The sequence below is a fragment of the Bacillus rossius genome, chromosome 1 (genome assembly GCF_032445375.1).
Source record: "Bacillus rossius redtenbacheri isolate Brsri chromosome 1, Brsri_v3, whole genome shotgun sequence".
Lineage (NCBI taxonomy): Eukaryota > Metazoa > Arthropoda > Insecta > Phasmatodea > Bacillidae > Bacillus > Bacillus rossius.
Window position 1 is genome coordinate 287991278 of NC_086330.1, and position 14208 is coordinate 288005485.

General features: G+C 39.8%; 1 protein-coding gene across 1 annotated transcript in view; it reads right to left on the minus strand.

Annotated features, from left to right (window-relative positions):
• The window catches only part of LOC134527703 (uncharacterized), a 54815-nt gene extending 50003 nt beyond the window's left edge, over positions 1-4812 (minus strand). The window contains exon 1 of the mRNA XM_063360609.1: positions 3936-4812. Coding sequence (XP_063216679.1) covers positions 3936-4076 — 141 coding nt within the window. The 5' untranslated portion in view covers positions 4077-4812. The remainder of the gene's footprint in view (positions 1-3935) is intronic.
• Between the last annotated feature and the right edge of the window lie 9396 nt (positions 4813-14208).

A 14208-nucleotide genomic window follows, 5' to 3' on the forward strand; every position in this document is an offset into this window, starting at 1 on the left:
CATTTCTCAGAGATCAGCTTACCATAGCCTTTACTGTCACACATATGTCTTAGGTTCACTCCTCGAAAGTCATGGCTAGGAGGCTCATTCACAGCCTGGTTGCGTTTTTTGCCCCCCCCCCCTTAATCCACCTACACCTCCCCTTGATTCTAAGAATTTAGCCCAGGATCATTGTCCGGCAGTGAACCTTGCCAAGGCAGTGGCCGACTCCAAGGACATTCTCTCTTGCCCTACAGAGCCCTCCACGACACCTAGTGACAGAAAAAGTAACTTCGGCCCTGGTCGCCAGCGTGCAGAGCCCACGCTCGTGACACCTTGTGGCGATTCAGCTCACCACCTCCATTAGTCCCTCTTTACGCCGCTAAAGAGCAGCTCCGCGGCGCCATATGCCCCTATGCTTTCAAATCGCGACCCGTATAAGTTGATTGTTTGTTGCTTTCTGTGCCCGCCGGTAGAGAGAGCGGCAGTCGCTCTTCGGCGCAAACAACCGAAGTCGTGCTTACGACCACTCGGTCACCTCCGGATGTCTTCGGCCTAGAACCGAACCTTCCCCCTCTTTTCCCTAGGGCCGACCGCCCGTTTTAATTAGGAGATTTGTCCGCCACCACGGCACTCAGTACTCTGACTTCGGCTACTTACCGCGTCATCTCGGAATACTCTGCGTAAAGAGGCTTTTCGCGGCAACGGCGAAATCGTGTGAATAAGATATGTAGTCAGCGGTCTTAAGGGATGTGATCCCAGCTAAATTTCTTTAGTAGTCAGTCAGTAGAAACAATTAGTACAAGTCATGTCTTAGTTTATATTTTATTAATTTTTTTATTTTCTAAATGACAATTTCTGTCCTGTCATCCGCGCTATTCTCGGTCCGCGCCATTTGGATGTCGGTACGAGACATGTCCTGAGTCCTGGAGCTATACCCTGTTTGGTGAGTTACTTCGATCTTTTTTCCTCCCCGAATTCCCGTTTGTTGGCCTTTTCGCGCCGACTGTGTTTGACTGTCTGAAAGCAGGTCTAATTCGTTTGGAATTTGGCTTGTGTTTCAGACAGGGTCCAACATTTGGGCGCCGAAATTGCACCCATCATGTTATCCAGGACCTCCAGCTTCATTTCTCTCTACGAGCTTCCTCCCGGCCGGATGTTCAACTTGAAGCCCCTGGTGATATTTAACATATAACTTTCCCCTAGCGGCAACGAAACAAATTATTATATGCATACCAGCGAACAGTGACTTAAAAACTTAATCGACGAGAATATGTAAAATATATGAGACTATTATCAAGGTAATCAGCGAAAGATTCTAATAAGGTGGAATATTTCAATTTTTTTGTTCTGTGATGATGTAAAATTAATATAATATAAATTGTTTTAAATAATTTCGGGCCGGCCCTCCTTTTGTTACTTGCTAATATCTTTTATTGTGAAATCAAAACAAAGCCAAAAAAAAACCTATTTAAATAAACCAGGGAAACCTATAGACCAAGCTACTTATGTAGTGTTTATTTATTTATCACATACCTTAATATATTTAAAACGAACCACTAGCTCCCAAATTGCTTGTGTGCAGGGAGTATAAAATTTGTCTTGTTCACCAACTCGTGCCCCCTCTGGTAAATAACTTAATTTTCTTATTATTTTTGTCCAGCTGTTTCCTAGGCCTTTTTTCATTAAATCTAAATAATATAATGTTAGGGCATGAGGGGCGTATCAATAATGTGATCTTAAAAGGTGCTGCTATAAACAATGATGTTATCAATATAATTAAACACATAATCATACTTGAGATCAGATAGGACATGATCGAGAACCTTGCTCATAGCCTGACTGCCAAAACTAACACCCATAGGCACATGATTAAATTCAAAATGGCCAAAAGAAGTTGAAAATGCTGTATATTTGCGGCAACTAGGATCTAAAAGGCACTGGAGAAAACTTTGATTTAAGTCAATAACAGAAAAATATCTGGCCTTACCTAGATGTTTAAGGGCAAACTCAACAGTAGGGAGCAGATAAACATCGTCCTTAGCAATTTTATGGTTCAAAGGTATGTAGTTATGTACCATACCCCAGCTCGCACCGTCTTTGTTACGCACTAAAAAAGTAGGAGTGCAAAAATCAGATGTAGAAGAAGAAATTACACCAGTAGCTAAGAGCTTATCCACGATGTCACACATGGCCTGAAGTTTAGGGGGAGAAACCTTGAGATATTTAGCGCGGACGAGAACTTCATCCTTTAAGTAGAACTTATAGGGAAAATTGTCACAGTGTCCTAATTTAGAGGTGATGACATCAGAAAAAGTGTGAACTAGGTCGGCAATAACCTGCCCTTGAGCAATGCTATCGCCGTCGCGACACTCAAAAATAATGGAATTACTTGGCTGCGATCTTAAGGGAATTTTCACAGAAGGGGCAAAGTCAAAACGGAGCTCATGCTTGCCCACATCCAACACAGCGTGTCTTGCTCAAAAAATCTAAACCCAAAATAAAATTAGGTGAAAGACCAGAAACAACAATAAACTTCCAATTCCAGGAAAAATTCTTAATCTTGAAGTGAATAACCACGAACTTATTTGCTCGAAGGCACTTGCCATTAATATTAATCTGGTTTTCAGAAAATACACGAAAATAAAACTTAGGAAATGTTTCAATTAAATTCTGAAGAAATGTCTCACTAATAGCCGAGCACGTAGCACTGGTATCAACTAAGGCCGAAAAGAAGCGCTCGTGAATACACACAGGCAAAAAATTCAGAAAAACAGAGCTAGAGGTTTTTCTATAGAACCGACAGAAACGACCTCTTTTCCGTCCTGTCAAAAGCCGTTATCCGGGACAATTACTTCGGTAATGACCCAATCCCTTACAAGAAAAACATCTACGAGCATTAACAATAATGCGTGGCTGATCACAGTCCTCAGTCACATGTCCAAACACATAACAATTTGCGCAACGAGCGCGAGTGTATGTTGGAACACCCTGTAATTGCTGCGCGGAACTGACAACAGTGCTGCCAGTCAAACGCCCACGCTGCTGCGTAGTCTAAAGAGGCCGGGCGGATTGACGGCTACCGGGAGGAATTACACTATCCGCGCCGCCCGCAGGGAAGCGCGGATGCGAGCCGCTGTCGAAATTACGTGATGGTGAACGCCGCGCTTGTGAGCTGTCATGAAAGCGTGGCAAAAAGAAGAATGCTGAAGACTATTATCTCCACACTTGCGTAAAACACTAGAGTCAGCATCGTGTGCGTCACCACCACGAAAGTCTGAGGTAACCTCTAAGCTGTGGAGTCCCCTGTCACGAACACGCGACACGGATGCAGACCTGGGAGGAGGCGAGAACTCAGCCTCGTATTTAGACACCGCTAATAACCGGGCCTCTACCTCACTACCCCAAGCATGCAAGGCATCAAAGGTGGTAGGTGGAGCTAACATACCACAGTGGGTAAGCACATGAGGTGCAAAGTTGCCTAAAATAAGCTGTACTAACTCAGGCTCAGCGATGTCAATCTCCAAAATATTGGCATAGGTGACAACCTCATTAATATAATGAGTGACTGACTCATTAGGGCACTGAAACCTGAAAATCAAATCGCGCTTACATGCGTCCATGACATGCGGTGGACACACAGCATGAAGTACCGATATCTTAAATGTATGGAAATCTACCTTCTGTACAATAGCCTCTGTTAACCTAGACACATACACGCCAGTACACTTACTAAGCAGAGCCTTCATAAATGTACCAGCTGACACCAGATTCAATATAGCGAGGTGCCCAGCCTGTAAAAAAAAATCTAAAATAGGCCTGGGCTCACCACCACTCAACACAGGTAGGGATTTGAGAACAGAGAAAAACAATTTTTGGGAAAAGGAATTATCAGGAGCCGGACTTACTTCCAGTGTGGCCTGTGCCGACAGAACACTAGACGAGACATCACTGACCTCGCGTATGAACTGAACGAGGCGGGCGCGCATGTCAGCCACTGTGTCGCTCGCCGCGGCAGGAAGCTGGTTCTCCTCGAGATAACGAATCAACTCGTCGCGGTACAGCTGGTAAATCCAACTGACTCCTGGGCCGCTCATGGTATGAAAAATACAAACAAAACCACAGCAAAACCACTGCCGAAGCAGAGTAGCACAGAAGTTGTAGCCGACTTGACTTCAACTGACAAAGACAAAGCAGGGAAGGGGGTTTTTTACATTAAAACCCAACGACAGTGGAAGGCTGGAGCTTTAGCAAAATATAATTTATTCATAATAAAATGCCTCTAGAGCGAAAATGGAACATGACATAAATTATTACGGTTTATAGCAGTTGACAATTATCATTGAGGCAATCCTAGTGTGCTCCCGTGGGACGCGAATAAATAATACAATCATTCACACAATTAAAACAGAGCAAGTGTAAAGTGGACTTGGTGGCAAAGTGCTGTAAGTAGCAAACAAGTAGTATGGGCCGCTAGGCAAAAAAAAAAAAAAACTGAGAAGAGAATCAAGAAAGAAATTACAATGTGGCTTGACAATAAGTGTCCAATGCCATCGTGCCATGCCCATATACAACCGCAGAAATGTTACAAAATGTTACGGGCAGTACTCGGCGTGAGCAAGGGAAACCCAAAACAAATGACCTGAAGGGTCCAAACATTGGTGGCAATACATTACATTAAGTTACATTACATGGCAGCAATAGAAAAAATGATGAAGGCGCGGCCACAACGCGCAAGCAAGAAATATACATAAATACTTAAATACATACGTTAAATTTCACAGCCGAGTACATACCGGAACACAGAGCCACCGCCGCAGTGACAGCCTTCGAGTCCAGTGACCGAACGACTGAAAAGAATACGCTAGGGGCCGGGGAATATATAGGCCGTGAAAACACTCGACAGAGAGCGCTGGTGAGGCGGCGGGGAAGGGTTGAAGAGGGGGGTGGGGGGTTATAAGGGGAAGTTGAAGAGGGTGGGAAAGGAGGGGGGTGGGGAAAGGAGGGGAAGGATGGTGTGCAGTGCCGACAATACGGAGCAACTGCTTCAACATCACTGTTATGGTGGCGCTTCTGCAGGGCGTTTCCCTCTCAGCCAAGGCTGTTTGTTACACTTTCGCGCACGGCCGCTGGCGCACACTCAAGCCTGAAGCAGCAATGGGCAATAATGGCCTCAGCGAGCCGGAGGAGCACTTGGGACGACGCCAATACACTATATCGTTCACTTCGTAAATATTCCGCGAAAAAAATTAAAAACAGGTAATTTCCTAAGAAAGAGTTCATCTGGAAAAGATTTAATATATACAAAAAAAAATAATAGATGCTTGTTCCAAAAACAAAAGTGAGAATTCTTTAATATCGCTAGTAACTTAAATGTAGCTAACACAATGTAAGAAACTGTTAAAAAAAAATTACAGTATAATAAATGTAGCTAAGCTAACCAAATATTTTAGTTTTTGACGTGACGTCTAATAAATCGATGAACGCCGGCTGCACGCACGAAAAAGTGTCCCGTTACGCACATTGTCCCGTTCGCTGTGTCCCATTACGCTCATTTTATATTTCTCTTTGCTAACCTGAACATCCTAGCATTGCTGCAGAGTCCGTGGCGCAAATATCTCTCTTCCACTCGATTGGAACAACCATCTATTTGACTTTTTCGAGGCACATTAAACTTGAAACACTCCCATTCGTTTCCTACTTTTCCTATCATCGTCCTATCCTTAACAGAATAATACAGATTGGAAGAAGTTAAATAGCAAACATGTATGAAAGTTTTAGTTAAAATAATCTCTTTGTTTAAGTAATAAACATATTTGAATTAATGAGTGCAAATAAAAGTAAATTTATCAATTAAATTGTTGATTTCATTTCACTCCTTCTTTGTATCCATACAAAATAGTGATAATTCAATAAAAATGATTCATTTTTATTCATAAAAGTATGCAATCATTTCATCAATGTTTTGTTATAACGTCACATTAAACTATCGTCCGTAAACCGACTTTACAGACAACCAATTTTTTTTAATGTAGGTAGCAAAGAAAATTTTCACAACTGTTGAAATAAGTAAATAGCTACTGATGAACTCTTGAAATATAGCAGTTACGTACATTTAAGTCATTAAATAAAATGAGAGGAACTAAAAAATACCATTTTTAAAATTTTTTTTTATCAAGCATCTACTTAAAAAAATTGGTTGTCTGTAAAGTCGGTTTACGGAAAATAGTTTAACGTGACATCATAACAAAACATTGATGAAATGATTGCATTTTTTATGTATAAAATTGAATCATTTTTATTAAATTATCACTATCTAGTATGGATACAAAGAAGTGAAATGAAATATACAATTTAATTGATAAATTTACTTTTATTTGCACTCATTAATTCAAATATGTTTCTTACTTTAACGAAGAGATTATTTTAACTATAACTTTTATACATGTTTGATATTTAACTTCTTCCAATCTGTGTTATTCTGTTAAGGATAGGACGATGATAGGAAAAGTAGGAAACGAATGGGAGTGTTTCAAGTTTAATGTGCCTCGAAAAAGTCAAATCTATGGTTGTTCCAATCGAATGGAAGAGAGATAGATGCGGCGCAAGCGTACAATGAGCGTAACGGGGCACAGCGTAACGGAACGAAGTGCATAACGGGACACTTTTTCTTGCGTGCAGCCGGCGTTCATAGATTTATTAGATGTTATCACATCAAAAAAACATAAAATAACTTAAAAATGCTTTTAAAATTGGTTTACATTGCAACAAAAAAAATTTAAGAGCACAATGTTGTAGATATGTATTCATAATATATTTTTATTTTAAACGTTTTGGTTATCTCATTTGCTTTAGTTTCCATAGTGATTCTGTATAGTTAAAACAATGGGAAGGGAATTGCTTAAAATAATAAATTTGACCTTACCTCTTACCATTTTTAACATTAAAAAATTGAAAATACATTACCTCACATTGTTTACTCTCATGTTCCACTTGTATCTCTGTTTGACCTACAGTACCTGTGTCTGCTAGTAGTCTAGTCATAAGGGCTGAGTTTTAACTGAACATCTCAAGTGTAAAACCTAATATGGCATAAATAAATTATCGTAGACCACAGGGTAGTTTAAAAAGTAGCTGTGTCGCCGGCTGGTCGACTAGTCCCTGACAATGCTGCTGTTCTGCCGGCTACTCAGGGTTCGCTAGAGGGGGGTCGGGGCAGCGTGGCCGAGGGACTTAGTCACCAGAGATGAAATGAGAACAACTCGAATAAAGTTTGATGGTCCTTTATACACAAGATGCTGAACACTTTACATGGGGCTGCCGCGTTTCCGCCTGTGACTATTTCTATGTGGGTCGAAACCCGGTTCCGCGCACTAATATGGTAATGAAAATCCGGGACCTCCCGCCCGTGACGATTATTACCACACTGTAAGGAATATAAGTCCTTACGACTCGCGTGCAATAGGATGTCTGCCCGACTGTACACCACAATGACCACGGAAAAAAGTAGAAAAGCACAAAACATACAACTGCGAATGACCAATTTTCAAAAATAAACCGCGACTCGCAAAAACTAGCAAAAGACAACACGTGACACAAAACAGGATAAAAGCACGCGACTGAATGACAAAGTGACAAACTCGACTGCAAAGCTGAAATCGCTTCCGCACGGCAAAGCCTAGCGCTACTGCAAATACCGCGCCTGCTCAATCTCACCGTCCTGGAGCGACGTCACGAACACGTCCGCCACCTCTCGTGCCGGGTCCACGACTGCCCTCCCACTCTCCTGCCGCGCCTGAGCGCCCGCATCTCCCCCCTCCTCCGCGAGCCCGCGGAACACGCTGATTGGTCACAGGCGGAAGCCACGGCCTTGGCGCCCGGTGAACAATTAAAACTTATACAAATACATAACCCTTCAATACAAAATTAATTATAATAAAATATAAGCAAAATATATACAAATTATGTAAAACAAAATATATTTACAATAAAATAATATGTCAAATCCTGTAAAGAAACAAAAAGTCGCACGTCACCATCACTTGCGTCGCACAACACACACAAGAGATGGCGCTGGAGAGGCTTAATGGCCTGAAGGAGCCGGGTGGACACTTGGGTCGATGTCAGTTGTAACAATGGTGACTGCTGCATGAAAGCACAGGTATTTTAAACTGGAAGATATGAAGTGTGATTTATCCCAAACTATTAGAAATTTAAAAAACGCACTTTTAAGGGTAAATTCAGGGACGTGTTTAGATTGCAAGGAACGTAGTTTCCTTTCCTTTTTTTTATTTCGTCAGGAGTCTCCCTGTCCGAAAGTTACCCAATTTACAGGATTTGTGTTGTACCCAGCCTAACCTAACCAACCATTCAGATAAACTACAGTATATACTGTAAATGTAGCAAACCTAACCAAATGTTCAAAGATTTAAAAATTAACATATATTTGTTCTTACCCTTGTGATGACAGGTTAGGGTTACATAAATACTTTTTTTTTAAATGGTCAGAGCAAATGCTTCTGGATTTAAAATGACCTGGGGCCCGTTTTTTGAATGTACTTTGCAGCTTTTCACTTTGCACTTTTCACTCTACGAAATATGTAAAGTGAAGACTACATATGTAGTTCTGTTTCTTGAAAAAATGTTACATTATGACCATTTTACTTTTCACTTTTACTTTGCACACTGGAATATTAACACCTGTTTTTTGAACACAAATTTAGAAAAGTGAAAAGTATTGGAGTAGTAAGAGAAAAGTTGGTGGTCTCCGTAAAATATTTGCCAAACCCGTTTTTTAAAAGAAAACTTTTTGAAAAGTGTTAATGTTTATTCTTCAACTCTGCAAAATACTTGCCAAAGTGTATTTTCTATTTGCAAGTCATTAGTTTAAATATTTGACTCTTTATTTTGCATGTATGTGGTTATTTCCTAGTTCAAAATTATACGTAGAAACATTTTGGGTTTAGTGAACAACGATGTAGTTCAAGATGGAGATGAGCAAGAAGAGGTGGCAAGGGAAAGAATTGTGACGGAGAGAATTAATTTTTAACATAGGAGTGATTTCAGTTTTAAAGAAACATATAGACTGACTCGTATTCAGGCAGACTATGTACTCACTTTTATTGAACAGACTGCAAAAAGCTACTAGTAGGAGCATGCCTTTATCACCAAAACAAAGATTGTTGCTAGCACTACATTGCATGGGCAATGGGGCTCAAATGCATGGAATTGCCACTGACCACAATGTTGTCAAATCAACAGTCTCTAACATTGGAAAAGAGGTAGTTAACGTAATTGTCGATGAAATGTTTCGAATAGTGGTGAAGTGGCCAGAAAATGTACGCTATATAGCCCAAACTGTTTTTGAAATTGGTGGTTTTCCATGTGTTGCAGGGTGCGTTGATGGAACATTAATAAATATTTATCGACCAAGTGAATTTGAAGATACTTATGTTGATAGACACGGGAAACATTCATTAAATTTTGCTTTTATTTGTGGACCTAACTACACTTTTTATGCTGCAAATGCAAACTGGCCGGGAAGCTGTCATGATGCAAGAGTTTTACACAACAGTGCTGTTCATCGGCGTTTTGAAAGTGGATGGAGGCCATTTCCCGGAGCAGTAATTCTAGGTGACTCTGCATATGGTTTGAAAGAATGGTTATTCCAACTATTCATCGCAACCCTGACGATCTCACAGAGTGAAGGTTCAACACAGCACACAAGAGAACTCGGCGTATGATTGAGTGTAGCATTGGAATCATGAAGGAGAATTTTCCAGTTCTGAATCACATGAGAATTGATCCTGAACATGCATGCAAAATAGTATTAGCATGCACAGTTCTTCATAATGTTGCATGCACAGTGGGTAGAGTCAATAGAGTGGTCGAACAGCAGCTGGAGGAAGTAGTAAATGAAGATGACAATGCTCCAGAAGAATTACATCCAGCAATTGACAACAATGAGATACCAGCTGGTGCAATGAATAGACTGAATGTTGTACTTCAGTACTTCCAGCAATAAACAAATACAAGTTTGAATTGTTTTTTTACAACTAAAAATTGCACATATTATTTTCTGTGTAGTTTATGGCGAGATAAGTATTTTGTAAACAGCTAAATTGTAGGTCTTCTACTAAAAAATGTCAGCTAATCAACATAAAAGTATGCAGGATGTCCCTAAAAATAAAGTTACATACACCTTTAATCGTAGAATATAATTTTTGCGTTCTTCATCGCACAAGAAAACTTAAAAGCTATCAATTGATAATTTAGAGGTGGGTGTAAAGTTTTTTTTAAATATAACAGTTAAAAAACAAATTGCTAAGCCTCTTATTCACATAATGTTGTTATTTTACACTCATAGGCATATTATGTTCTTAATTCAACATTTTGTATCAAACCTTTAGTGTAAAATAATAAATGTTTTGCTTATATATTATTTAAAGTAGGCCTATACGTAATTATGTTTGTTTCTATGTAATATTGATAAAACAGTGAATTAACAATAAATTAAAATAAAATTAATATATAAAAATTATTTTGGAAATTTTTGATTTATAATTAAAAACATTTCAAAAAATAATAAAAAGAAAGTATCATAAATTAACTGACATAATGATTTTTACATGTTTCTTCAACAATCTTTGCATTTATTTTCATTATACATTCGCAAAACTGCAATTATTTCTCCTTTCCGTCTTCCGATACTGGTTTATAAATGCACTGAAACAAGTTACCATCATTGTCCACATTGAAAACATAATTTCCACAGTTTAACTGTCGTGGTGTTTCCCCCTCACCTGAAACAGCTGTGGCTTCACTAATGTCAACAGACATACATTCTGGAGTAATGTCCTGTAAGCGTTCAGTGCCACTTACATTTTGATTTTTTTTATCCATTATCATTTTTTACTTCCAGTTGTTCTGCCACTCTCTGTGTGATGGCTGAGGCAGACAACCCAAGTTCCCTTTCAAGTTTCAAAGCCTGCAACTTCCGTAAATGAATTTCTACTTTTAATAACTCGACTGTCAACATATATTTCTCATAAAGTTGACGCCAACCGCCGGTGCTCCCTCTGGTCCGCAAAGGTCGTTATGCCACAACACTTGCCCCTAAGTGCATCGAACACGCCCGAGCATGATGTCCGCCGAGTGTGTGAAAGTGCGCCGCGACGAACACCAAAGCGACGTCAGCGCCCAGCCGGGTGTGGCAATGCGCCTAACTAATTATATATAATTATTTGTCAAATTAAAACAACTAAATTAATAACAATTTAAAAGAGGATTCATGTAAGGGAAATTATGTCTAATTGTTTTATAAGCATATATTTTGTAACTTGTCTTTAAGTCTAAAACTGGCCGGGTCGGTTTTCCCGCGTTTCACGTGGTTAGGCGCGAGGCCGCAGGGCGGTCTCGCGCTCAGTTACCGCCTGGAGCTCGAAGGGGTCGGGCGCTCCGCGAACGTCGGGTCATCAACTTTAGCATCTCTTCAACATTTCAGCAATAGTGTAAGTTTCGTAAATCCTTTAATAAGCTCGGCGCCGACTCCAACCCAGTCGCACGATATTGCGTGTGGCTCTTAACTTATTAAATTCTTCCCACAAGGGAACTTTATTTTCATATGTAAATCCATGTCCAGTTTAAGGACCGCGTAGTAGTGGTACGCAATTTTCGGCTCATTAGCCAATTAATCGTTATCGTCGTAGATCCTCCGTAATAAGTGTTGAGAATAATACTGACTAACTTTCGTCTCTTAACTTTCTCCATTTTTATAGTGCAAAGTGTAACGTGTATTTTAAGTGACTAACCTTCATTTGCAAGAGACTTTTACGTGTACGTCTCCAGTTGGCGTGTCCACGTAATTTTCCGAGACGTTAATAATTCGTAGCAGGCTAGACTGCAAACCATCCTGAACATAGGAAATTTTCTACGTATTTATCAGCTCGCCTAAGTTGAGGCAATACCATTTTCGTTTACATGCTAAACCTTTCGCAGGGACGAGAACCCACTGTTTCAGTTTGTCGATATAACTTTGCAATCCATCTTGGTCGCGCAAACTGTCACGTATAGAGATACGCGTGTCATAGCGGTCCGACAACGGACGCGGCCAGTATCGGGACGAATGAGTGTTGTCAATATTGAATAAAGTGCAGTCTCCTGTAACTCGTTTACCATTCATTTACAAGGCGTCCTGGGTGGCCTGAACAGCCCAGGTAATTTCCTAACCGAGACGCGCTCCTGCCTGCAGCCACGAGGCCGAACCCCCATCAAAACCCCTGAGATATTTTACAACACTAATAATTAATTAAAACTAAAACAGGCAGCGGGAGTGGCGTCAAAGTGTTGGCATTTTTGAAACTTTACCACCTGTGCCCTGTGGCCTATTTCATAAAACTACAAGTCTACAAGTTACAAGTAACTTTGCTAGTAACTTGTAAAAACTTGGTAACGTTGTTTCATAAAGCTGGGTTCACAATTGTAAAAATAACAGTAACAGTAACAGTAGGTCGTGTCCATAGGATATGAACGCCATGTTTCCTAACCTAACGATTCACAATAGCAAAAAGTTGGTCGTGTGCATGGGAGCGAGGTCGTGTGCACAGGAGTAAAATGAATATATTTTATTTCGGTCGCGTACGCATGGCACAACAGCCAATGGGAGAAGAGCAGGGTGCTTTTTTGGCGGGACTAGAAATATGTTTATATTTATACACCATATTGCGGTAAGAAAATGTCGAGATAATAATAGTATTATCATTATTTTGAAAGTTAATATGTTTATTTACTAACACTGTTAACAGATGTGGCATAGTTCGCGATTAAAAAAATTAAGCGAGTGCATAGCTAGCCATGCACACGACCTGTGCACACGACCTGTGTGAACTGCGAAATTGGTTCACAATTGAATTCTTACTGTTAATTTCAGCCAATGAAATTTCGCGAACTATGCGACATCTGTTAGCAGTGTTAGTAAATAAACATATCAACTTTCAAAATAACGATAATACTATTATTATCGCGACATTTTCTTACCACAATATGGTTAATAAATATATACATATTTCTAGTCCCGCCAAAAAAGCACCCTGCTCTTCTCTCATTGACTGTAGTGCCATGCGTACGCGACCGAAATAAAATATATTCATTTCACTCCTATGCGCACGACCTCGCTCCCATGCACACGACCAACTTTCTGATATTGTGAATCGTTAGGTTAGGAAACATGGCGTTCATATCCTATGCACACGACCTACTGTTACTGTTACTGTTATTTTTTCAATTGTGAACCCAGCCTTAAGCTACAAGTAAATACTTGTAGTTACAAGTGAAATGCTACAAGTTACAAGTTAATTTTACAAGTAAATAAAGGTTTTGGTTTCATAAACAAACTTGTAGCATGCAAACGTTTGTAACTTGTGAGAAATTGCTACTAGTGTCAATACATAGGTAGAATATTGTGTAAGTCCAATTATATTAGTTGTAAATCATTAGTAAGTCTATGCTTGTGTATAGAATGATATTTTAACATCTTAGAATACAATGGATATTATTATATTTACTGATTCTGATTCTGATGATATAGATATTGAGGTTATGAGGCGACCACGCAATTTTAGAGAGAGAGTGAACATGGGACTTGACACAGTATTTGAGTATAACGAAAGGATCCACATGAGTGCTGTTAAACTGGAGGAGCTAGTACAAGATATAAGTCATCTATTGGATCACCCTACACGAAGAAATAAATCGTTATCTGCAAGGGAACAAATATTTGTCTCCCTGCATTTGTTGGGAAATGGCGGACAGTACCATGCAGTTGGAGATATGCATGGTATTTCCAAAGCAACAGTACCTACACAGATGTATCAAAACATTTGTATAATGCTGTCAATGAAATCATTTTTATCAGCATACATTTCGCAACTATAACCTACAATTTCGTTACATAATCAAAACACGAACAATAAACAGTTGACTCGTAAACACGTAGGTATGTGTTACAAGTGCACCAACTTCTACAAGTCAAGCAACTTTCTTTGTGAAAAACTTCAGATTCACACTTGTAAGAAATTCCCTTGTAACTTGTAACTAGTAACTTGTAGACTTGTAGTTTTATGAAATAGGCCACTGGTGGTACTTTTGTTTGTTGATCCGACCACTACACTTCTTCCCAAGATGAATGTTTGAGTATTTATACACTCCACCAGAATGGCTTGGTTGACTTCG